Source organism: Mobula birostris, chromosome 2 (genome assembly GCF_030028105.1).
Source record: "Mobula birostris isolate sMobBir1 chromosome 2, sMobBir1.hap1, whole genome shotgun sequence".
In the NCBI taxonomy this organism is placed as follows: Eukaryota; Metazoa; Chordata; class Chondrichthyes; order Myliobatiformes; family Myliobatidae; genus Mobula; species Mobula birostris.
The window spans coordinates 75,637,367-75,664,154 of NC_092371.1; the positions used below are offsets into that span (position 1 = coordinate 75,637,367).

The window sequence follows — 26,788 nt, forward strand, 5'->3', positions numbered from 1 at the left end:
TCCGGGATTTTGTGTATGTTGCCCCAGACTTCCAACATGTGCAGAATCGCTTTAAGGTTCAAAGTAAAATTTATTATCAGAGTACATAGATGTCACCGCATACAACCCCGAGGTTCTTTTCCGGCGGGCATACTTAGTAAGTCTATAGAACAGTAACTGTAAACATCAGGAACTATAAACTGAAAAGAAACTGCAAATACAGATATAACTGAGTTCCTCTAGCAGCGTGTGTTGGAAGGGTCTCGGCCTGAAACGTCGTCTGTATTCTTTTCCATAGATGCTGCCTGGCCTGCTGAGTTCCTCCAGCAGTTTGTGCGTGTTGCTGGGATTTCCAGCTTCTGCAGATTTTCTCTTGTGCGTGTTTGTTGTTCTTTTTATTACCTTTTCCTTCCCCATTCCCCCCACAAATCCCTGTCTCCCTTGCCTCTCTAATGTCCCATTTGCCTCAAATGTTTGGCCCTCAGTCTGCCCTCTTTCTCTCCATTGCCCCCTTCCTGACACCGCCTTCTTTAAGAGGATCTGATAGACTCTGATTTATAACAGCGCCGCTCAGCGCTTCCCTCTACGTCCTATTCCCTCTGTCCGCCTCTGATAACCGGCTCCAACTGCGTTCCGGGCCGAGGACTGCTCAGCGGCTGAGGCACTCGCCCCATACGGGATCCCGGCGGAGCGGACTCTCACCCTCGGTATTGGTTACAGTCTCTGAGCCACTTCGCACTGCGGTAATGCAGAGCCTCGTTAGCGCAGTAGGCAGCGCGTCAGTCTCATAATCTGAAGGTCGTGAGTTCGAGCCTCACACGGGGCACATATTTTTATTTTAAGGTATCCGTTAATTATTTTCACCAGTGGCCGCTGAACTCAGCAATATTCCTGTATATTATAGGATTTTCAAAACCCTTGAAGCTTTAGAATAGCAAAGCTAATTCATTTCAGTCTGAATCTTCAAAAAAATTAAGGTCATGCATTTAAACTTGCAAGTGTTTGGAAAGGCACTATTGGGATCGATAACCCATAACCTCTTTTTTGTTACTTAATTGTAAGGGGGTTCGGTGTGCCCCCACCATGCAAAAGTTATGAATTGGAACGCGTTGCCGGAAACGGTTATGGGAAAGCTCTCATTCGTGGGTTTCACCAAAGAAAATGTTCTAAGTAAGTTCATTGTCAAGTACATATGTGTCACCGTATACAGCCCTGAGATTCATTTTCTTGCGGGTATTCATAGTAATTACAGAGAAACACAATGGGGTCAATAAGAACACACAAAACGAACAACCAATATGCAAAAAATAACAAATAAACAAGCCATAAATATCAAGAACATTGAGTTGCAGGGTCCTTAAAAGTAAGACCATAGTTAACTACGTAACACCTCAGAGGCCTGATTTTATTCTCACAAGTCAATGAATATGTTGTAAAAAAAATCACTCCCTACTTTGTACATATTTTTCTTCTTTTGATTGTTCTTTCTTTCCTCTCCTTTCTACAAGTGTATACCTCAGATAAATATTATGTGGAGATTTGTGACAAATATGACTATGTACAGTATCTGAAATACATCTTATGGAAAATTTTGTTTGATGATGAACTTCAGTAACAAATACATTACAAAAGAAAAGTGAGACCATAGGTTGTGGACTGGTTCAGTGTTATCTCCTCTGGGAGCATAATTACTACCTCCTTCTTACACGATCGTGGACATGTATGATACATTCTGCTCAAGGTCTCCCTTGAAATCTATGCACCACAGAGGTGCAGCACTCTAGCACTCCTGGTGTTTTTATGCAAGAAAGACTCTTGCATAAGGATGGAAGTGGTGTGTTGGTGGTGGGGGTGTTAGGTAGCATCTACTGAGGGAATAAGCAGTCGATGTTGCCGGCTGCCGACACTCTTCATCAGGACTGGGCTGAAACATCGGCTCTTTATTCCTCTCCAGAGGTGCTGCCTGACCAGCTAAGTTCCTCTAGCATTCTGTACTTGTTGCTCAATATTTCTAGCATCTGCGGTATCTCTTGTGCTTCTGAAGTGCTGGTAATACTCAGCAGTCCAATCTACATCTGTAGTTAATCTCCCCATTGGGGTTCCTAACCCAGGTCCAAGGATACCTCAGTTAATAGTGGGGGTCCATGGCATAAGTAAGGCTGGGAACTACCTGACCAATGGGAATCTTCCAGCATTGATGAGGCTAAACTCAGTTTGGAGGAGCAACACCTCATATACTGCCTAGATAGTCTCCAGCTCCTTGGTATGAACATAGAATTCTCCAACTTCCGGTAATTCCACCCCCCTTCCCCTATCCTTATTTCACTCTGCCCCCTCCCCCAGCTGCCTATCACCTCCCTCATGGTTCTGCCTCCTTCTACTACCCATTGTGATTTCCCCTATTCCTCCTTCACCTTTCCTGCCTATCACCTCCCTGCTTCCCCTCCCCCACCCCTTTGTCTTTCCTCTTACTGGCTTTTCACCTGGAACCTACCAGCCTTCTCCTTCCCATCCTCCCCCCACCTTCTTTATAGGGCCTCTGCCCCTTCCCTCTTCAGTCCTGATGAAGGGTTCCAGCCCGAAACGTCGACCGATCTTTTCCACGGATGCTGCCCAACCTGCTGAGTTCCTCCGGCGTGTTGTGAGTGTTGCTTTGACCCCAGCATCTGCAGAGTAATTTGTGTTTCCAGCATTTTCTGTTCTTTTCTTAAATTTCAGACTTCCAGCATCTGTACTCTTTTCTGATTTCCAGAGGTTTGAGGTGCAAGGGGGAATTCCAGATGTTTGGACTCTGACTGTTTGAAGCTGAAGAATTCAATTACAGAGTATATATAGGTTCTGAACCAAAGGTCAGCCATGATGGAAAGGCAGAGTAGACTGATAAGGCGAGTGGTCTAATTCTGCTCCTATGTTTTATGAAGAGGAGGGCAAGTCCCTTCATGGGGGGTCAGACTGGGCTAAGTGACATCTACAGGAAAGGATTATATTATTCGGCCTACAAGAGACTCTTGGTCACAGACACTGAATGTGCCCTTGTTACAGTGGATGCACATTGCACCCTACCATCGAAACCCACTTCAAAACGACACAATACCTATGGCGCAAGTATGGAGAATATCTGCCTCAGTCTTCCCAATCCTGAACTGGTGGTAAACTGATATCTAATAGACTAAATTCCCAACTCGTATGACTCAAGAAATTCAGGGATAAATTCTAAAATAAGGGTCTGGAATGCTTGCAGTGTTCAGGAGCAAGGCGGCTCTCCAAGCCTTCTGCTCACACCACAGAGCCTACGTGCCACAATCCAAGAACAAAACTAATAATTTTATTAGGATATAATAAAATATAAAAATTTTATATCCTGATTTTATTAGGATATAAAAACATTGATAAATATTATTTAACCAGGAAGTTAATAACATTCAGGAGCAGATCTTTTTGATGGGAAATTAGACAATGAAGATTGCAAGAGATAAAGGTACACACACAAAATGTTGGAGAAACTCAGCAGGTCAGACAACATTGATGGAAATGAGTAGATCATCGACTGTTCAGGCCACGACCCTTCTTCAGGCCTCCTGCAGTTAAGGTTTCCTCATTTTTTTTGAAGTCGTTTCAGTCTTACTGTTGACACTTACTTCTCAAGCATAGACCTCAGATGTATTGTGTCCCAAGTCAAAAGGAATTTTTATAGAACCTATAGACTTCTCTGCCTATTAATATATTTTATTTTTAAATAGTTAGATACTTTATTGATCCCAAAAGAAATTACAGTGTCACAGTAGCATTCCAAGTGCACAGATATACAAATATTAGAAGAGAAGTAAGAAAGAATAAAAAATAAGTTACCTCAAACAGTCTAACAGGAGGGGTCATCACTTCCCCGGCTATAGGTTGACTCATTATAGAACCTAACAGCCGAGGGTAAGAATGTCCTCATTTAGCGCTCTTTGAAGCAGCACAGTTGTCTCAGTCTATTACTAAAAGTGCTCCTCTGTTCAGCCAAGGAGGCATGCAGAAGGTGGGAAGAATTGTCCAGAATTGCCGGAATTTTCCGCAGGGTCGTTTGTTCGACCACAGCCTCCAGTGTGTCCAGTTTGACTCCTGTAACAGAGCTGGCCTTTCTCATCAGTTTATCGAGCCCATTGGCATCACCCATGTCGATGCCATTGCCCCAGCATACCATTGCACAGAAGATTGTACTGGTGACAACAGACTGGTAGAACACGTGAAGGAGAGGCCTCCATACTCCAAAGGAACCCAGTCTCCTCAGGTAGTAAAGGTGACTCTGGCCCTTCTTGTACACAGCCTGTGTTGGTGTCCCAATCAAATCTGTCACACAGGTGCACCCCCAGGTACTTGTAGGTCCTCACCAAATCCACATCCTCACCACCAATAGTAACAGCAATAGGGAACAGTGCAGGCTGAGTCTTCCTAAAGTCCATCACCACCTCCTTTGTCTTACTGGTGTTGATTTAAAGATCTAACATGGTAACAGGCCCTTCTGGCCCAATGAGCCCTCACCACCTAATTACACACACAACTAATTAACCCACTAGCCCATACGTCTTTGGAATGTGGGAAGAAACCCAAGAAACCCACATGGTGATGGGGGATAATGTGAAGTCTCCTCACAGACAGCGGCAGAATTGCCTCCCAGTCACTAGCACTACAATAGTGTTGTGCTAACCACTATGCTACCAGGCCACCTCCTTAGCTAATAAACAGGGGGGTTTCATGAAGGAATTGAGAATTTCCTAGCAGAAAATAGCTGTCATCTTCACTGTGAATTGTGCATTGTCTGGGAGCAGAAAAGAAAAAAATGCTTAATTATTCTTCCCAAGACATCACTTTGATTGCTGCGACATTCAGCTCCTGTCCACCATACATATTCAGCAGGAAGTCTTCAATTTCCTAGCTGGTTTACACCGGTCTACTTAAGCACAAGTACTTGTGTTTCTGTAGTCTCTTGCTCATCTCTCCCCCAGTGGAGCTGCGTCTGCTGTGAATTCCATTTCCCTCCCCACACCCACGAGGAAAACAATGACAGACACACTGAGAAGCAGCAGCTGTCGGGTAGAGACCTGTGTGTGCACTCCAGCAGAACTCAAGGATGGAAAACTCGAGGAAAAACTAATGGAAAATAATACTTGCAATGGTTAGGTCAAAGAGAGGGGGAAGGAGGAGGGGGGAGATTTTTAAAAAATTAAGCATCAAGTTATCTGAAAGGGGTTATAAAAATAACTGAAAAGACAACCAGTTGCTTAAGACTTTAAAAGTAAAACAAAATGCATGCCAACAGGAAAAGAGCAAGGAACTGGGACTAATTAGGTAGCAACTTACCAAGATCTGGCACCACTACAAAGGGGCAAATGGCTTCCTCCTATATATTCTAAATAGAACACACAACACATCACACTACAGCACAGGGCAGAGCCTTCATGTTGTACCCACCCTTTAACTAACCTTCTCCTCCCCATCAGCCTCCATTTTTCTATCACCCACGAGCTTAAGAGTTAATATCTCTAATTTCATGCACCCACCACTCTGTGTAAAAAAAAACCCTACCTCTGACACCCCCTCTTATAATATTTCCAATCACCATAAAATTATGCCTCCCCACCTCCGTATTAGCCATTTCTGCCCTGGGGGAAAGCCTCTGGCTACCTACTCAACCTATATCTCCTCTATCAAGTTGCCTCTCACCTTCCTTCACTCCAAAGAGAAAAACCCTAGCTCACTCAACCTATCCTCATAAAACATTCTCTAATCCAGGCAACCAACTGTTTAAGAACTGAGAGAATGGCAAGCCACCCAAGACACACTTTATTTGAACATCCAGAAAAGTTTAAGTACAAATGTAGCATAGTATTCCAACAGTTATGCCTCAAGCTGTAAGATGTTGTATTTTCAGGACATTTCAATGTTGAAGTTCACATTAGTTCATTGATTTGTTCAGATTGCCTGGAGAAGGGTGGAAACAGCATTTTTTTTCCCCTCTGGAAGTTTGCTGACAACGCCGCTGTCATTAGCCGAAACAGGTGGTGCCGAATCAGTATACAGGAGGGAGACTGGGAACTTGGCTGAGTGGTGCCACAACAACCTCTCACTCAATGTCAGCAAGACCAGGGAGGTGAATATTGACTCCAGAAAGAGGAAACGGCCAGTCCTCATCAGAGAATCAGAGGAGAGGGTCAACAACTTTAAATTCTTTGGTGCTATCATTTCAGAGGACCTGTCCTCAGCCCAGCACCAAAGTGCAATTACGAAGAAAGCACAACCGCACCTCTACTTCACCTTACGAAGATTCAGCATGATATCTAAAACTTTGACAAACTTCTGGTGGTGGAGAGTATATGGACTGGTTGCATCAGGGCCTCGTAAGACCTTAAAAGTGAAGCAAATACAGGCCAATAGGAAATGAGTGGCCCAAGACCTCAACTCTTTAATCCTTTTGATAGATGCTGACTGACATGCTAAATTCCTTCAGCATTTTGTTTTGTAGCACCCTGGAAAAGGTTTCACTGCTACTGTAATGGTGTTTCTGTAGAAGCAGTGTTTGGGTTATGGTTAGAGATAACGGATGCTTTGGAATGTGAGCCATCCAATCAGGGGAGCTGGTTTTTGTGTTGTGCACCCAACACCGGTGTGAGCTGGGGTCCTTGGTTCGGCGGGAGATGAAGAGAGAAGGCGCTGGAGAGGACTGGTCATAGGATTCCACCTGGTGGGGGACCGTGATTCGATGAAGCAAGGTGCGGAGGTTTACTGAGGATCAGTGAACATGACTTTTGGAAGAGTTGAGCTCCAACTTGTGAACATTTAATTATAATGGGCCCTTTTTGTTTTTTCTCCCCGTCTATAATTTCTTTAATTGAATGCAGTGCGCTGTCTGTTATTTCTTGGCACCAGGTTGTAACAGGGTAGAAAAGTACACAACATCCACACAAACCAGGGTTTGGGTGGGAGAACCGTCCCCTTCTCACAGGTTTGGCTGCACTGGAACATGCATTCACTAGACTTTCGGAGCCCAAAGAAATGGGGGGGCGGTGTTTCAGTTTATTTATTTATTATTGAAATACATTGTGGGCACGTGGCCAAGTGGTTAAGGCATCGGTCTAGTGATCTGAAGGTCGCTAGTTCGAGCCTCAGCTGAGGCAGCGTGTTGTGTCCTTGAGCGAGGCACTTAACCACACAGTGCTCTGCGACAACACTGGTGCCAAGCTGTATCGGCCCTTGCCTTTCCCTTGGACAACATCGGTGTCGTGGAGAGGGGAGACTTGCAGCATGGGCAACTGACTGCCTTCCATACAACCTTGCCCAGGCCTGTGCCCTGGAGAGTGAAGACTTTCCAGGTGCAGATCCATGGTCTTGCAAGACTAATGGATGCCTTATTATAAATCCAGCGTGGAACAGGCCCTTCCAGCCCCTCCAGCCGCACCTAGCCTATTTACAGGACAATTTCCATCGACCAATTAACCTGTAACTGGTACGTCTTTAGACAGTGGATGGAAACTGGAGCACCCAGACGAAACCCACGTGGTCACGGGGAGAAGTTACAGAATTGAACCCTGATTGCCTGTACCATAAAGCATTGTGTTAACCACAACGCTAACATGCCACCACATACTGTCTTATATGATGGTCTGTGCTGTCCTTGTCAAAGTTCCTCCTTCGTCTTAAATTACTGTGGTCTGCGGTACAATGAAGTGGTGGCTGCAATCAGAACTTAAAACTAAAGGCACACAGAATCTTTCTTCTGAGGCAAATGGCATACTGGAGGATGTCTGTTTAAGGTGCGGGGTTAAGTTTCAAGAAGGTAAGCTTTTTAAAAAATATTATAAATACAGTGGGTGCTGGGAGCCTGGAACTGGCTGCCAGAGGAACTGGTGGAAGCAGATACAATAGAGGCTTTTAGATAGTCAGGAGAGTCCAGGGAATGCAGGAGAATGGATCATGGGCAGGAAGAGGAGATTTAGTTTAATTAGGCATTGTCGACAGCACAGACATCATGGATCGAAGGGCCTACTCTGTACTGTTTAATATTAAATTCAATTGTAATATTCTACATGATATCATGAGCACACAAAGGTCTCTGTGACAAATGTCTCATCCTACTAGCAACCTGTTAATTTAAAGGACAATCTTGAAGATCCCAGTGATTTGAAACTCTAGAGGTAATTAAGACACAAGACAGGAGGAGAATCAGGCCTTTCAGTCCATCGAATATTCTCCACCATTCCATGAAGGCCGATTTATTATCTCTCTTAACCCCAATCTCCTTCCTTCTTCCCATAACCTTCCATGTCCTTACTACTCAAGAACCTATTAACCTCAACTTTAAATATACCCAGCAACTTCACAGTCGGCTGTGGCAATGAATTCCACAGATTCGCCACTCTCTGGCTAAAGAAATTCCTCCTTATCTCGGTTCTAAATGGACGTCCTTGTATTGAAGCTGTGCTCTCTGGTCCTAGACTCACGCACTAATGGAAACATCCTGTCCACATTCACTCTACCTAGGCCTTCCAATATTCAGTAAATTTCAATGAGATTCCACCTGCCCACCCCATTCTTTTAACTCCAGCAAGTACAGACCCAGAGGCATGCTCCTCATATATTCACCCTTTCATTTAACCTGACCCTCTACTGGACCCTCTCCAACGCCAGCACAACCTTTCTTAGATAAGGGGCCTAAAACTGCTCACAAAATACATACGAGATACCTTGTGATGTAGAAGTCATTGTCCTTCAGATCTGCTGACCACAAAAAATTTGGAAAATCCTATATAAAACTTTATTTCACAGTTCCATAAATAAAGATCTAAGGCAGGGGTTCCCAATCTATTTTATGCCATGGACCCCTATCATTAACCAAAGGCTCAGTAGACCCCAGGTTGGGAACCCCTGATCCGAGGTTAAGATTAGGAAGAGTCTGTAAACACTTGACCCAACACAGCAAGTTTGGAGCTGAAATGCTGGCTCGGGCAACTCAGCACTGGAATTTTCTTATTTCTTTTTCTTTTTCCTTGGTTCCCGTCTTGAGCCGTCCACTTGCTCTTGCTTTGGGCTTCAGCCCACTGTGAAGAGCCCCCTTCATGCAGTCCCGCCCCCGCATACCGCGCGCTGCGGAACTCGTGCGTCAGCGCTTCGACTTCCCAGCGCTCCTCCCTGCCTTGGCTGCAGCAGTGCAGGGCCGCGGGGTCGATGGGGTGTGCCTCCGTGTTGAACAGATAGCCACCGGCTCCCAGCACGCATTCGCCGTAGGGGGTGGTGACCGTGTGGAAGGTGGCCCCGTCGTTGTGGAGGAAGTTGTCAGGGTCGAAGAGTAAGTAGAGGTACTTCACGGTCTCTGCCAGGAAGAAGGACTCCATGCGGTTGTCCAGTTTGTGGTCACGCAAGTCTCGGACCTTAAATACCAAAACAAAAGTCAGCCATCAGGACTACAAGAATAGGTACAGTACTCAACTACTGATTGTAACCAAAATAATTAAAGTCATAGAGCATTACAGCACCGAAACAGACCCTTCAGCCTATCTAGTCTGTGTCAAACTGTTATACTATCTAGTCCCATTGAGCATAGCCCTCCATATCTCTCCCACCCATGTACGTATCTAGCCTTCACCTAGAGGTACAATCGAGCCCACGTCCACCACGTCTACTGGCAGCTCATTCCACACTCACCACTCTCTGAGTGAAACAGTTTCCCCTCATGTTCCCCTTAAACATTTCATCTTTCACCCATAACCTATGACCTCTAGTTCTAGTCTCATCCAACCTCAGTGGAAAAAAGCTTGCTTGCATTTACCCTTTCTTTATCACTCTATTTTGTATATCCCCATCAAATCTCCTCTCATTCTTCTACACTTCAGGAAATAAAGTCCGACCCTATCCAACCTTCTCCTATAACTCAATCCACAATAGTACACATCCATGTCAATAAAATAAAATACAGAAATATAACAGGTACAACTGCATCCTGAGGTCCACACTCTTTTCTGACCTCTTAACATGTGCATGAAGATTGCATATTCCGTCTGACTGTGCGAGCCTCCCTCACCCCTAAGTGCTCCAGTTTTCCCCCCACATCCCCACTATTGAGCACACCTACAAGGAGTGCTTCCACAAGAAACAAGCATCCATCATCAAGGACCCCACCATCCAGGATCTGCTCCCTTCTTGTTCCTGCCATCAGGAAGGTGGTACAAGAGCCTCAGGACTCACACCACCGGGTTCAGGAACAGTTATTGCCCCTCAGCCATCAGGCTCCTGAACCAGTGTGGATAACTTCACTCAACTCAACCCTGAACTGATTCATAACCTATGGATTCACTTTCAAGGACTCTACAACTCATGTCCTTGATATTATTTATTATTGTTAATTTTGGTTGTATTTGCACAGTTTGTCTGTGTGTGTGTGTGTGTGTGTGTGTGTGTGTGTGTGTCTCTATTGATTCTATTGTGCCTCTAGGTACCTATTGTGAATACCCAGAAATACATTTCACGGTTGTATATAGTGACATATGCATATTATGCATATACTTTGATAATAAATTTGCTTTGAACTTTGAACTGTGCAGGCTGGTAGATTAGCTTGTCACTATACGTTGCACATGGTGTGTAGTTAAGTGCTCAGGAGAATAGGTAGAATTCGGGTAAAATTGGGCGTTTGATGGTTGGATCAGAGTGAATGTGCCAAACAGCCTGTTTCCATGCTGTGTTTCTCCATTACTCTACGAATGAACGAACATGCAAGGTGGTGTAGGACAAGGAGAAAAAATAATCCTGCTGCCCATCAATAGTGGCCTCTGGAAATCTATTTATTTATTGATTGATTGAGGTACAGCGCAGAACAGGCTCTTTCCTGCCCTTCGTTCAAGAAGGCCTGCAGATAACAAACTCTGAATTGAACTGAATACGCCTGGACTCTTTCCATGTTGTGTTTTATATTCTGCATTTATTATTTATTTTAGTTGTTGCCATTTGCGCAATTTTTTTGGCATGTGGGGGGAGGGGGTTGATGTTTTTCTTTTAAATGGGTTCCATGATTTTCTTTCTGTGTTTCGTGACTGTCTGGGGAAGACGAATACTGCATACATACAAACATACTTTGAATCTTCGAGCCGTGTCGCCCAGTAACCAAATTTAGCCCTGGCCTAATCACAGGACAATTTACAACGGCCGATCAACCTACTAATCAGTACATCTTTGGACTGTGGGAAGAAACCGGAGCACCCAGGGAAAACCCATGCATCCCATGGGGAGGACGTACAGGCTCCTTACAGATGACACATTGGAATCGAACTCGAAACTCTGATGCCCCAAGCTGTGATAGTGTCGTGCTAACTGTTACGTTACCATGGCACCCACTGTTAGCCTTGCCCACAGACACACAACAACCCTCAGTGTTTCTGGACAACTGAGTGAGTAAACTTCAAATGCAAGAAGATTATTTCGTAAGACCATAAGACATAGCAGCAGAATTAGGCCAATTGTCCCATTCAGTCTACTCCATCATCATGGCTGATTTATTCTCTCTCTCAACCACATTCTCCTGCCTTCTCTCTGTAACCTTTGACACTCTTACTAACCAAGAACCTATCAACTTACACTTCAAAAACATACTTGGCCTCCACAGCTGTCTGTGGCAACGAATGCACCACCCTCTAGCTAAAGAAATCCCTCCTCATCTCTGCTCTAAAGGGACGTCCTTGTATTCGGAGACCGTGCTCTCTGGTCCTAGACTCCCCAGTTCATTTGGGAGATGGAGACATTTAGCAAGGCCAAAATGTAAAGATGAAAGCTGAAGACATTTTGAGAGTCTGATATCCTGGTTCTCCATTAACGGAGGATTTCATAAAGTGTGCCTATGGGGGGGGGGGGGGGAGGGGGGGAGCTGGTTAAAAACCAAACACGTTGCTGCCCATCTGGAGCCATTCAGGAGAATTCTGACATTTGCAGCACTAGTGACATTAACTTTTAATTGCAGATTGATTATTTGATTAAAATAAATTGAACTGCACAGCTGTCATGGGAGGATTAATGCTCCAGTAACATAATGACCATCTTCCCCTGTGAATGACAGATACTAGGAGCTGAGGTATTTGAGGTTTTATCCACATCCTAAAGAACTACCTGAACACAAGAGACTGCAGATGCCGCAATTCAGAGCAACACACGTAAAATACTAAGAGCTGTTTTTGAATGCTTTCTTTTAAGATTTTAAGATTCCACATACTAAACGATCTGTCAGTGTGCACTGACATGGACTCCCCTTCTTTTTGATCCGCTTATGAAACCTAAAGTGTTCTGCAATCAACAATGGCTCTGGTTCTAAATGTTCCTGCATTTCTTTAACAATATCAGGAAAACTCATTTCTGAAGGTTTGGTTGGAGCAGTCAAACTTTGAACTAAACTGTATTCCTTTAAACCTAATGCACTTAGCAAAATTGCCAGTTGCTTCTTGTTGGATATTTCATTTGCTTCAAAATACTGTTCCAGGACTTCCGGGTCATCAAGGGAATGGCGGCGTAAGGAAAAGGTCTCTCGACAAAAAAGAAGGTAAACTGCCCCATAATCGAATTTAGACAAATACTTAATATTGCATAACTATATTAATAAAAGGGGCAAGGATGATGTCTAAGAACAAGATTAAAAAGTCCGCTCCGAAGGCTGATAAACATAAAGAGACGCAGCAAGGCGACGGGCCTAGCTCCCCCACGGCAAGCCAGGACGGAGATAATGAGGGGGAATCGGTGACTCTGTCCTTGATTCTCGGAGAAATTCGCGAGTTCCGACAAGATAACAGCAAACAGCTGGAAGATATTAAAGGAAAGATAGTAAAAACTAACTCACGGATAGATGAAGCCAAAGCGAGGATTGTTGGAATTGAAGAGAAGCTACAAAACGCAGAGGAGGTGATAGCAGAAGTGCTGAAGCTGCAAGACCAGCTCCAGTGGAAACTAATAGATCAAGAAGGCCGCTCGAGAAGGGAAAATGTGAGGATTTACGGAGTTCCCAAAGGAACTGAAGGTAAACCCGGATTGATGATTCCCTTCGTGGAGAAGCTACTTAGAGAGAACCTTGATATACCGGCCGCAAAAGACCTACAGATAGAAAGAGCTCACCGCGCGTTGGCACCAGAGCCTCCAACAGGCACCCAGCCCAGATCGATTCTGGTCAGATTTCTCAGTTACAGAACGAAGGAAGAGGTGCTTAAAAGGGCATGGCAAAAGAAAGGTTTCATGTGGAACAACTGTAAAATCAGTTTAGATCACGACTACGCACCGGGGATTCTTGCCAGACGGAAGGAATATACGGAAACACGGAGAGTCCTGAAGGAAAACAACATCAGATTCCAGACCCTGTATCCAGCCCGGCTGAGAGTCTTTTACGACGAAGGGACAAAAACTTACGCTACGATGGAGGAGGCAACGTTGGACCTGGCGGACCGGGGACTACCTATTAAAGTTATCACCCAACCGGAGTCGCTACTGGAGAGGATTCAGCAGAAGTCGTGGCAGTTAGTGGGGCGAGGACACTCCACTTGAACCAGAGTGTCAAACTACAAGGAAAAGCTGCAAATATTCAGACGCGAATGTACAGAGAACACAGATTAATTAAGAGAAATGACTGAAAAGAGTAAATCGGACTTAAGGGTAAAATGAAAACTGGTAACTGAAAATAAACTAGACGGAATAACTTGAATGATAGCAATGTGGTCGAGACATAAATAGGAGAAAATTCTCTATGATTATTCAAACTGCTGAGGGCCCTCTAACACAGGGTGAAGATAGAGGTTATCCCTCTGAACTGAGGCGGGTCGGTGCTCAGGCCTCACTGTGGGAAGTCGGGAAAAATTTTCAAATGTTGCACGTTCAAAAATGTCTAGGATGTGGTTATATGTCTTGGTTTACTGTTGAGAAGGGATTGCTTACTGTTTGGTTAGAAAAGGAGAGTGTTTTTTTTCTACTAGAGAAAAATGCAAACTGAATTGGTAAAAATAATTTCCTATAATGTTAAGGGGGTTTTGAATCCAATTAGAAGAAATAAGATTATGTCTAAATTGAAAAAAGAGAGGGCACAAATAGCTTTCCTCCAGGAAACACATATGAGCCAATCTGAACATGGAAAATTAAAAAGAATGGGCTTTAAGCATGTATTTTATTCATCATATAAATTGAGTCACAAAAGAGGGGTAGCTACTTTAATATCAAGTACTCTTAATTATGAACATATTTCAGAAACTAGAGACAAAGAAGGACGGTTCGTAAAAATCACAGGAAGAATAGAAGGTACAGAAATAACATTGCTGAATGTTTATGCTCCTCCAGGTTGTGAATGGTCATTTTATAGACACATTTTTGACCTAATGGTCAGTTCTCAAGGGGTAGTAATTTGTGGAGGGGATTTTAATATTAGATTAAATCCTATATTAGATTCTTCAAGAATAGTTACTCAGAATAAACCTCTGACTCGGAAAGTGAATTCATTGATGGAGGAGTTGGGAATTATAGATGTCTGGAGGGAATTACACCCTACTAGTAAAGATTATACATATTACTCTTTCCCTCATTCAGCCTATTCAAGGATAGACTATTTCTTTATCTTTAATACAGATAGACTCAGGATAAAAAACTGTAATATTGCAACAATTGATCTGTCGGATCATAGCCCAGTCTCTATGTCTCTAATCCTGGAAAGGAAAATGAGGAAAACACTATGGAGGCTAAACTCACATATACTCAATAACCCGAAAGTAATGGAGAGATTAAGGGGAGAAATCAAAGAATATCTAGACCTTAATGACACGGGAGAAACATCACCAGTGATCTTATGGGATACATTGAAAGCTGTACTGAGAGGGAAAATTATTTCCATTACCACTCACATGAAAAAAATCAATGCACAAAAATTAGCAGACCTTCAAGGAAAATTAAAACAACTTCAAGTTGTAGATAGCAACAAAAGTAATTCAAATCGAAAACAGGAAATTAGGAAATTGCAAAGCGAAATTGACGATATTTATACGTTGGAAACTCAAAGAAATTTTCTTTACCTGAGACAAAAGAATTATGAAGTAGGAGGTAAATCAGCTAGATTATTAGCATATAAATTACAAAAACAACAAGCAGACAATACAATTCATAAAATAAAGAATCCAAGGACAAAGCTTGTGGAGAGTACAATAGGGAAAATTCAAGAGAGTTTTGAAACATATTATCGAGAGCTGTACTCCCAACCTCGGGCCCCCAATGAGCCTTATATAGACAGTGTATTGAATTTTTTAGATCTACCTAAACTTACAGATTTACAAAATGCAAGTTTATTAGAACCAGTAACTGTCAAAGAACTGAACGTGGCCATCTCTAGGTTAAAGGCTGGAAAGTCCCCGGGTTCTGATGGGTTTACCTCAGAGTGGTACAAGTCCCTGAAGACAAAGTTAGCCCCATTACTACTTAACACCTTTAATTGGATCTTGCAGAGAGGAGAAACTCCACCTTCCTGGAGAGAAGCAATTATTTCAATTATTCCTAAAGAGGGTAAAGATAAACTAGAATGTGGCAATTATCGGCCAATTAGTGTTCTTAATTTAGATTACAAACTATTTACATCTATATTACCGCGCAGATTGGAAAAGCTTTTACCTGGCCTAATCCACTTAGACCAGACTGGATTTATTCAACAAAGACAAACACAGGACAACATAAGGAGAACTCTGCACATATTAGAACAGGTTAATAAGAACGAGACAGAGACAATGGTAGTAGGATTGGACGCTGAGAAAGCTTTTGATTCGGTTAGTTGGGCATTCCTATACAGAGTGTTAGGAAGATTCGGCTTTCAAGAAAAGTTTATTAAAGTAATTCAGACTCTATATGACAGCCCTACAGCCCAAATTAAGATAAATGGGGACCTCTCTGACTCCTTCATCTTAGAGAGAGGCACTAGACAGGAATGCCCAATTTCTCCTCTCCTTTTTGCGCTATATATTGAACCGCTTGCCCAACTAATAAGACAGAGCGAAATCGTAAAAGGTATCAAGGTGGCAGGGATTGAACAGAAAGTGGCGTTATTCGCAGATGATGTTTTGGTCTATCTGAGTGAACCAGAATAATCATTTATAGGATTGTTTACACTGTTGGATGACTTTGGGAAAATATCAGGTTATAAAATAAATGTAAAGAAAACGCAGGTTATGTCCCTAAATTATACACCATCCAAAAAATTGCAGGATACATATGATCTTAAGTGGGAAGCTAAATCATTAAAATATTTAGGAATAACCCTGCCGAAGGATCTTTCAACACTGTCACAGGTAAATTATGGGCCATTAATCTCAGAGATAAAAGCAGATATGCATATATAGAATCTTATCCCCTTTTTAAGTTTAAATTCAAGGATAAATACTATAAAAATGAATATTCTTCCTCGGTTATTGTATCTTTTCCGTACTTTACCGGTGGAGGTGGATGATAATCAATTCAGGGAATGGGACAAATGGATTTCCCGCTTCATTTGGCAAGGAAAGAAACCTAGAATTCGATATAACACCTTACAGTTAGGGAAGGAAGGAGGAGGTATGGTTCTTCCTTGCCTGAGAAATTATTTTTATGCCTCACAGATAACCCCTCTGTTATATTGGTGTAATAGGGAATATAAGGCTAGATGGAAGGAAATAGAATTTGGATTAGTTGACAGTTTTCCTCTTCAGGCCTCAATAGCTGACAAAGGATTGATGGCCCAGTTGGAAAAATTTAAAAACGCTTGGACAAATCTTACATTAAAAGTATGGCAGAAGGTGGTTAATTCATGTGGAATTAATAACATGTTAAAACTCTTTAGATGGTGTGCATATGATACCGAATTCCTTCCCAACAGAGGAGATAAAAGATTTGAGCTATGGATAAAGAAAGGTCTTACAACCTACCTCTCATTTATAGATAAAAGAGTATTACAAAGTTTCCAAATCCTGCAGGACAAACATGGCCTAGAACATAATGACTTTTTTTTAGGTACCTTCAAGTACGAAACTATGTTAACCAGAGTTGTAGATATACAGACCTATCAACTGTAGAATTAGAATTTTTCAAGATTCTGAATTCGGCTTGCAGTTCAATACCTAGTAAATCAGTTTCTCGATTATATAATGCACTCTCCCATGCTAAAAATGTAAATACACTGTATATTAAAGAGAAGTGGGAGAAAGAAGCGGGGTTGGTACTTTCAGAGGAGGCTTGGGAGAAAATCTGCAGCTTTCAATGGTCCTCGACTAATTCTTTGACTTGGAGAGAACATTGTTGGAAAAACATTATAAGATACTTCAAGACCCCATATCAGGAAAAATATAAAGATACAAATGCAATGTGTTGGAGAAGGTGCGGCTTCAAGGAGGCAAATCATTTTCATATTTTTTGGGATTGCCCTAAATTAAGTCTATTTTGGGAAGGTATTCATAGAACATTAGTTAAGGTACCTTAAGAGGTCCGAGATACCTCTGAACTTTGAGATGCTCTATTTGGGGCATGTATTGTTTCTTGAACAGAAGGAAGATATAAAGTTGCTGCAGGCCCTCTTAGCGGCAAGTAAGAAATCAATCACTAGAAAATGGCTAAATCCAATACCACCTACATTAGAAGATTGGTATGAAATTATCTTGGAAATATTTAAAATGGAAAAGTTGACACTCCCTGAGAACTCAAAAAGAAAAATTTTATCAAATCTGGAATAAATGGATTGAATATATAACCCCAATGCGAACAGACTTTAGATGACTCTCCTAATGATTTATACTGCTCTTCTCATCAACACAGTAATATTGCTAACGTAAGCACCCCTAGTCTAAATGTTTGTTTTTTTTTGTTTTCTTTTGGAAAATAGAGAATTAACACAAGTAAAGGGAAAGATTTGGGAAAGGGATAAAAAAAATGAAAAAATTAAGTAAATAAGTACATAGAGATTGGATAATTATGTCTGCGGGCAGGAGCAAGCATGAACAAATTAGGATATAAACACCTACAATGGTTGATATTTAGGCTTATATACAACATTTTGGACCAGTGGAAATGGTCCAGAAGGGTTATATGGAAATTATTATTACCACTTTTCTTAATAACTAATTCCATTACTTAGCCTAATAGGTTAGATTTACCACAGTACATAATTATCTATTTAAATGTTTATTTTCCTTTTATATCATCTCAATGTGTACTTAAGAATGTATAAATAATTGTAGTTTTATACATATAAAAAAATGGAAAAGGTTATATGTGTGAAAAAAGTACATGATATTTGTGAATTCCTTATCCAAATAAAAATAAAATTAAAAAAAAAACAAAATACTGTTCCAGTAGCTCAGGATACATGAGGCAATTATCCGATGTGTAATCAAACTCGTCAGTCTTTCCAAAGTAGTCAGCCATTGATCTTTTTTTTAATGATTATCATCATCCAGTACTCACTCTTTATAAACCCTGAATTCTTCCAGTTACAGCCTTCTTATTCCAAAAAAAAATTCAATCATGTCTTCCTTTCCGAAAAACATGTGCTGGCTGCCTTTGTTTTAAACTCAACCGTCTCTCCATGTGTTGGACCATTTCCTAATTAAAGAGACATTTAAGAGACTCTTAGATAGGCACATGGATGGTAGAAAAATGGAGGGCTATGTAGCAGGGAAGGGTTAGATTAATCTTGGAGTAGGTTAAAGGGTAGACAACATCAAGGACTGAAAGGTCTGTATTGTGCTGCATTGCTTTATATGCCCTAAGTATATGTTTTATGCTCTGTACGCTTTATGTTCCTGAACTAAACCAAAATTAACAAAGAAAGTCCCATTGACACTAAATTTCTGGAAAACTACTCAGTTACTACAAACTAAAGGTAATTTTTTTTACAATTACTGACCCAGGGCAGTACTCACAGTAGCAAATCCACAATCCACACGACTTATCTTCTCAATGGCCTCAATCACATCCCTGCCCAATTCCAGGAAGGTTGGGTCTCCTGTTGCTCGATACAGATACATGGCACTCTCTATAAGCTCTGTAAAAACAAACCGCACCTGTTAGTGAGGCAAGTCCAGACTGCCAGAGTCAGAATCAGGTGTAATATCACTGGCATACGCTGTAAAATCAGCTTCTTTTGCAACAGCAGTACAATGCAATAAAAAAAGTATATATATATAGACACACACACGCACGCATGCACAGCTTTTTCTCATCCTGTACAGTGGGCCCTCCATACCAGACGGTGATGCAACTAGTTAGTTAGAATTCAGTAGCCCTTAGCAGAATGTCTAATAATGTGGAAATCAAAGTTCTAAGTATATTTATTATTTAAGTATGTATACTTTATATAAACCAAGTTCAGGACAAAGATGAGGGGATGTTGAAAGTCAGGGGCAGGAGCTGGTGTTTGCAGTGCTCCACGGTTAAAGGTCAGTGATCCTGGAGATCAGCTGGGTCAGAGGTCCAGGAGTCTGTAAGTAGAGGCACCAAGGTCAAAATCCTGTGCTTGGCATGCCCTGGGGTTGATACTCAGAGGTTAGTAAGGTTCAGAGGGCAAAAATAAAGGTCAAAGTCCAGAGGTAGAAGTCCAAAGGTGGAAGGCTGAAATCAGTGAGTCTGGAGGACGAGACCTCGTCAAAAACCCGGGTCGACTTGTTCAGAGGTCAGAGGCCCAATGCCCAATGTCCGTGAATCTGGGCCAGGCTACTGGAAATTGGGAGGCTTGTTCTCTTAGAGTCCAGGGCCGAGGACAGGAGTCCCAGAGGCAGCCTGTCCTGATGGTGGGTGGGAAAGGGGCTCGCTCGGCTGTTGTTGCTTCTGTTTGTGTTGTTCTGCTGAACACTGCGGACATGCTGTGACGGTTCTGGAATCTGCAGTGATACTTGCAGCCCGCCCCCAGCACGTCCTTGGGTTGGGTTGATTGTTACCGCGATCGACACATTTCACTGTACGTTTTGACGTACTCGCAAGAAGCGAATCTGAATCTGAACCTAGTTCGTTGCAAAGTGCTTCGGTATGTTCTGAAGGGGGTGTGAAATTTCACTTGCTTTACATGAAATGAACATCTGCAGGGACCATCCTGCAACCCGATGTCAAACAGATCAGTTATCATCCATCTTGTTCCTGCTGGTGAGACCGTTACTGACACCAGCAACAAGTAACCCTTTCAAGGGCTCTTGTGCTCAATATTTATTGATTATTTATTTATTATCACCTCTTTCTTTTTGTATTTGCTCACTGTCTGAACACCCACGTTGGTGCGGTCTTTCATTGAATCTCTTATCTTTATTATTCTATTATGGATTTATTGAGTATGCCTGCAAGTAAATGATTCTCAGGGTTGTATATGGAGACGTATACTCAACTTTGATAATAAATTTACTGTGAACTTTAATAACAGTTGGGATGGCTGCCAGTTGCATTCACATCACACGGGTGCTACCATAGTGCAGTGGTTAGCACAACGTTATTACAGCTTGGGCTGCCGTAGTTCAGAGTTCAATTCCAACGTCATCTGTAAAGAGTCTATACATCCTCCCCATGGGTTTCCTCCGAGTGCTCCAGTTTCCTCCCACAGTCCAAAGCTGTACTGGTTGGTAAGTTAATTGGTCAATGTAAATTGCCCCATGATTAGGCTGGGGGTTGAATCGGGGGGTTGCTGAGGTGACGTGGCTTGATTTGAAGGGGTAACTCCGTGCTTTATCTTTAAATAAAGTTTAATACATGGTCGAGCTTCTATTCACCTGGTCGAAGTGGGTAGCCTTCTCGCTTGTCCACAGTCGAGCCCTGGGGGATGCTGTAAAACTCGGGGAGTCCCCCGTATTGCTTCCAAACCTGGTAGTAGTTGTGGAAAGTTTTCATTGCATTATGGATGTCACCAATTAAACTCTACGGGAGGAAACACAGAAATAATAACATCAGTCCCAGAGTCAAATGCAGCAGAGACTGCTGAAGATTTCAAACTCCAGCCCGATACTATAGCTGTGCAAAGTCTTGGGTAATAGAGCTAGGGTGCCTAAGACTTCTGCACAGTACTGTATTTGCCAACATGGAACAGAGTGAGAGTTTATAATTCTGGCAGGAGCAAAGGGTGTTGGGAATGGCAAGGTTGGAGCACCAAAGGAGAGGTGTGGGACAGCTGGCAAAGGAGGAATGCCAGGGATGGGGGAAGGGGGTGACATGGGCACAGACACACCCAGCTCTGAGGCTCCAGCAACGTCATTTGATTCCAGACAATTGGTTTATTGATCATTACAGAATGTCTCTCTGGTGCTTCCCCTTTTCCCAACCAGGAGTCCCCTCTCCCTGATCCCTTTGTTTTTTTTTGTGGCAGCAGTACAGTGCAATACATGAAATTACTAAAGTACTGTGCAAAAGTCTTAGACACCCTAGCTCTATCTCTATCTATGTATATCTATATCTATATCTACACACACACACGCACATACCTTTTACACAGGACTGTACATTAAAACCATGGAAAGACTACAAAACCAGGAATATAGCCAGTACATTCAGCAAGACAGCCATTCACAGAGCCCTCAGCATTGTCAAGGACCCTTCCCAACAGTTATTACCCTTCAACCATCAGGCTCCTGAACCAGTGTGGATAACTTCACTCACCTCAACTATGAACTGGTCCCAAAACCTACGGACTCACTTTCAAGCACTTAACAATATTTTATTTTTAACACACAAAAAATACTTTTTAAATTGCATAATTTGTGTTTTGCACATTGGCTGCTGGTAGTTTTTTGCCTATGTATAATTTTTTCATAAATTCCATTGTATTTTTTTTTATTTTCCTGAACATGCCTGCAAGAAATTAATCTCAAGGTAGTACAGGTTTGTTCATTATGTGCCATGTCATATGACATGGGGAATCATGGTCTTTCCATGACCATGATTGTTCTTCGCAAATTTTTCTGCAGAACTAGTTTGCAATTGCCTTCTTCTGGGCAGTGTCTTTTTTTTTTAAAAAAACAGGACAGGTGACCACAGCCATTATCAATACTCTTCAGAGATTGTCTGCCTGGTGCCAGTGGTTGCATAACCAGAACTTACGATGTGCACCAACTGCTCACACGACCATCCACCACCTGCTCCCATGGCTTCACGTGACCCTGATTGGTGGCGGGGGGGGGGGTATAATCAGCTGCTACACCTCGCCCAAGAATGACCTGCAGCCTAGCAGAGGGAAGAAGCATCTTACACCTCCTTTGGTAGAAATGCATCTCTACCCGGCCACCCGAGTACAATAGGGTTTGTCCTAAAAGAAATAAGCTTGAGATTGCTGTGTTTTGCAAAATAAATCAAGTCTATAGAAATTGAATACACAAATCTGCAAAGAATAGATGGGGATCTACTTTGATAATAAATTTACTTTGAATTTGACTACTCTTCACTGCCTCTGTTGAAAGGAGAACACCGTTAGCATATATCCTCCTTCACCTAACACCACAGATTGACGAACTGGCCCAAGAAACTGGGAGCCATCTATCAAAGCTTCTCCTGAAAGTGACATCTAGTTCAAACAGAATCCATTTTCCCTACTCAGTCTGAGTTTAACAACTTATAGAGTATGCTATGGAGAAGAAACTTTAAACCACTAACATTTTAAGGAAACATTACAAAAGTAAAAGTCCAACCAAGGGGATGAATAGCTGACCTGTAATCCTGGCCAGAAAGCTTCCAGAGACTGAAAGACAGGCATGGAGACGGTGCCTTTGTACATCTGAACCCAGACGTACCAATCATCAAACTTGGTGTAATTCTTAATCACTTTCTCATAGTCTACAAAAAAAAAGGAAACAAATGAACTAAGAGGAACAAAATAGAGATAATGACAAAGGAAACAGGCCTTCATAAATCAAAGTATTGGGTACAAGAGTTGGGATGTTACGCTGAAGTTGTCTAACATTGGTAAGGTCTAATTTGGAGCACTGTGTGCAGTTCTGGTCACCTATCTAAGGGAAAGATAACAATAAGATTGGAAAAAGTTCAGAGAATATTTACAAGGATGTTGCTGGAATCTGAGAACCTGAGTTATATGGGAATGTTGAATGTGTTTGTGCTTTATTCCCTGGAGCATAGGAAATGAGGGGAGATTTGATGGAGTTATGCAAAATTTTGAGGGGTATAGATAGGGTGAATGCAAGCAGGCCTTTTTCCACTGAGACTGGAACTAAAAGTCATAGATTAAGAGTGAAAGGTGAAGTATTTAAGGGGAACCACAGGGGCAGCTTCTTCACTCAGTGTGGTGTGAGTGTTGAACGAGTTGCCAGAAGAAGTGATGGATGCAGGCTCGACTTCAACATTTAAGAGAAATTTGGATATTTCAAGGATGGGATGGGTATGTGGGCTGATGCGACTAGGCAGAATAATAGTTCTGTATTGACTAGATGGGCCAAAGGGCCTGTTTCTGTGCTGGAATGCTCTATGACTATCTAATGAACCTCATCCACTCCCCAGTGACTTGTGCGACAGTCGAGGCCCATTTTGATTAAGGAGGCATTTTGATTAGTGTTGATAATTCAGAATCTGGCCCAAAATGTCATGGGTCCTCCGCAGCAAGGGCAATCTCCATCTAGATGTTCTGATTATTAATGGAAAGAACATTCTTAAAATATATTTTGTATCAATGTCCAGATCTCTAAATGATTTAAATAATTTTCCGTCTTCTTAATACTAATGCAAGCTGATAACAGATTCCCTTCCCCTTTTTGTGCTGAAGTCAAATCAAAAACAGCTGAGATTCAACTAAAATACAGAAATTTATACCAAAGGAGGAGGCAATTAAGGTCACCACGTCCATGCCAGTTTAAGATGGGACCTCAGGTTAACCTCACTTCCCCACTCTCACTCTGCAGTGGGTTCAACCCTGTGCTTCCAAACATGGAGAGAGTTTGTCTCCACCTCACAGTCAGGCAGGAAGTTCCAGATCCCTGTCACTTGGGTGAATTAAGTTTCTCTTAGCCTCCCCCTAATCCTTTAAGGAGTTAGCTTAAAACTACGCTCTCTTGTTTCAGTATCCTCTCCTACACGAAATGCATCCTTATCTCAGCCTCTGATCTCCATTAAATCTCCCCTTAAGTCTGTGTTCTGAACAAAGTACCCAGTGAAGATAGCCTCTCCTCATAACTATAATCCTCTAGCCCTGACAATATCTCCGTAGGTCTCCTTTGAACTCTCTTCAGGGCTGCCTCATTCTTTGAGAGCATAAAGACTAGAAGTATTCACTATTCTAGCTGTAAAACCAAATGATTGATTAACCTAAATACAAGAACTTCTGGAGATCCAGAGGAACACACACAGAATGCTGGAGGAATTCAGCAGGTCAGGCAGCATCTCTGGAGGAGCTCAAACACTCAACGTTTCGGGCCAAGACCCTTCATCAGCACTGGAAAGGAAAGAGGCATAAGTTAGCTTCTTTCCCCTTCCTTTCCAGTCCTGATGAAAGGTCTCAGCTTGACTGTTTATTCCTCTCCATGGATGCTGCCTGAATTGTGGAGTTCGTCCAGCATTTTGTGCGCGTTGCTAATGCTTTATATAGTTCTAGCATAACCTCCTGCTCTACTGTCCCATGCCGTGGCCAATACAGTCAAGCTTCTCATTTGCCCCCTGAAGCACAGGTGGCAGGCTGTGACCAAGGCACTTTGGCCACACAAAACACAGAGTAAAACACTGCTCTAAGGTTGCCAGGCGGGTAGTACACAATCGACAAGATACAGCACAAAATCCTTTCTTGTTTAAACCCCATCTCACTGGAGAGCAGGTGCAACACAGGCAGTATTTTCTACTCTTCCATGTTATGCCTCACATTAAGAGCTGTGGACCAGCCACCCCTCCATGAACTCTGTCTACATTTGACACTGTCTCGGTAAAATTATTTTTAAACACCTCAGCAGAGACTAGGTACAACCCAAGTATCAAATCATAGACACAAGAGAACTCCAGATGCTGGAAATCCTGAGCAACACACGCAAAATGCTGGAGGAACTCAACAGGTCAGAGAGCAGCTACAGAAGGAAATAAACAGTCAGCATTTTGGCCTGGAATGTCAACAGTTAATTCCCCTCTATAGATGCTGCCTGACTTACTGAGCTCCTCCAGCATTTTGTGTGTGTAACACAAGCAGCATTTTCTAACCCTCTATCAGCCATTCACATTATCCCTTACAGAAAATTATGAGCAAGAATTGCGGACAGAGCTCAACACATCATGGAAATTAGTTTCCCTCCACAAACTTTGTCTATGCTTCTCACTGCCACAGTAAAGTTCACAGCTCAGTGTTCTAAACCAATATAATCAAAGACCCCACCTATCCTGGACATTCTCCCTTCTTCCATCAGGCAGAAGTTTCAAAAGCAACACACACAAAATGCTATGGTAAATGGCCAGGGGCAGCACTTTGGCTGCCGGGATAAGTGCTGAGAAAGATTAGTGGGGAGGTACGAATGGACGGGGGAAATCATAGAGGGAACAATCCTTGTAGAAAGTAGGGGGTGGGGGGTTAAGATATGGTTGGTGGTAGGATCCTTCTGGAGATGGCTTAAGTTATGGAGGATGATGTGTTGGATGCGGAGGTTGACGCGGTGGCAGGTAAGGACAAGAGGAACTTTATCACTGTTAAGACGGCGGGAAGATGGAGTGAGCGTGGATGTTCGGGAAATGGAAGAGACGCAAGTGAGGGCAGCATCTCTGGTGGAAGAAGGAAAACTCTGTTATTTGAAGGAGGACATCTCTGATATAATGGAAAGGCAGATACAAAAAGCCTTGAAACCACATACTACCAGGCTGAAGGACATCTTCTACCTCGCTGTTATTGAGTAGTTCCCTAGTGCAATAAGACAGACTCCTGACCTCACAAGCTACCTCATTATAATCTTGCACTTTATTGTTTACCTGCACTGTACTTCCTCTGCAGCTGTTGTTATTCTGCATTTTACTGCTCTAATAAATCTCACACTACCTTAACGCACCTTGCGATGATCCAATCTGTGTAAAGAGTATGCGAGAAAAGCTTTTCACTGTGTCCCAAGACACGTGAAATTAACAAACCAATTCAATTCAAAATGCACCGCAGCGGTGACAACAACGCAGGCTTAATTACAGCACAGCTCTCACCAAGGAAAGACGACATCAGGCCTTCATCTTGCAACAGGATGGCTCCCTTCACCAGGTACTCGAAGTAAGAGTCGACGCCTGCCCCAATCCCAGCATCCTGGGCCACCCACTTTGAAGTTAACACATCAATATGGTTTCCCACCTTTGGAAAAGAATTCGGGTTGGGAGGGGGAAATGTGGAGGGGAAAACAAAAAGATCCAGTTAAAACAGACTCCCATATTAAAGTCAACATTCAGAGTAAATTCACACAAAAAGCTGCAGGAACTCAGCAAGCCAGTCGGCATCTGTGGGGAAAAAAAAGTACAGTCCACATTTCGGGCCGAGAACCTTCAGCAGGACTGAAATTTATTATCAAAGTACGTATATGTCACTATATACTACCCCGAGATTCATTTTCTTGTGGGCATTCAGAGTAGAATAAAAAACTCCACACAAAGAACAAAGTGCAAAAGAAGGCAATCTGTGCAAATACAAAAAGGATAGATAAATAGTTAATTCTGAAAACATGGGTTGTAGAGTCATGGAAAGTGAGCCCACAAGTTCACTTGATCACTGCAGCGTTGTGGTGAGTGAAGATGTCCATGCTGGTTCAAGAGCCTGAAGGCTGAAGGATAGTAACCATTCCTGAACCTGGTGGTGTGGGACCCGAGGTTCCTGTACCTCCTTCCTGATGGCAGC

The 26,788-nt window shown here is 42.5% G+C and overlaps 1 protein-coding gene and 1 non-coding gene across 2 annotated transcripts in view; one reads left to right on the forward strand and one right to left on the reverse strand.

Moving 5' to 3' along the window:
• The first annotated feature begins 732 nt into the window (after positions 1-732).
• Positions 733-805, forward strand: trnam-cau (transfer RNA methionine (anticodon CAU)). The gene has a single exon. It is a non-coding gene; the product is annotated as a tRNA-Met (tRNA).
• A 2,934-nt stretch (positions 806-3,739) lies between these two features.
• edem2 (ER degradation enhancer, mannosidase alpha-like 2) overlaps positions 3,740-26,788 on the reverse strand; it is a 55,426-nt gene continuing 32,377 nt past the window's right edge. The window contains exons 7-11 of the mRNA XM_072243408.1: positions 26,110-26,251; positions 22,652-22,776; positions 20,727-20,871; positions 18,897-19,018; positions 3,740-9,386 (exon numbers count right to left, since the gene is read on the reverse strand). Coding sequence (XP_072099509.1) covers positions 8,901-9,386; positions 18,897-19,018; positions 20,727-20,871; positions 22,652-22,776; positions 26,110-26,251 — 1,020 coding nt within the window. The 3' untranslated portion in view covers positions 3,740-8,900. The remainder of the gene's footprint in view (positions 9,387-18,896; positions 19,019-20,726; positions 20,872-22,651; positions 22,777-26,109; positions 26,252-26,788) is intronic.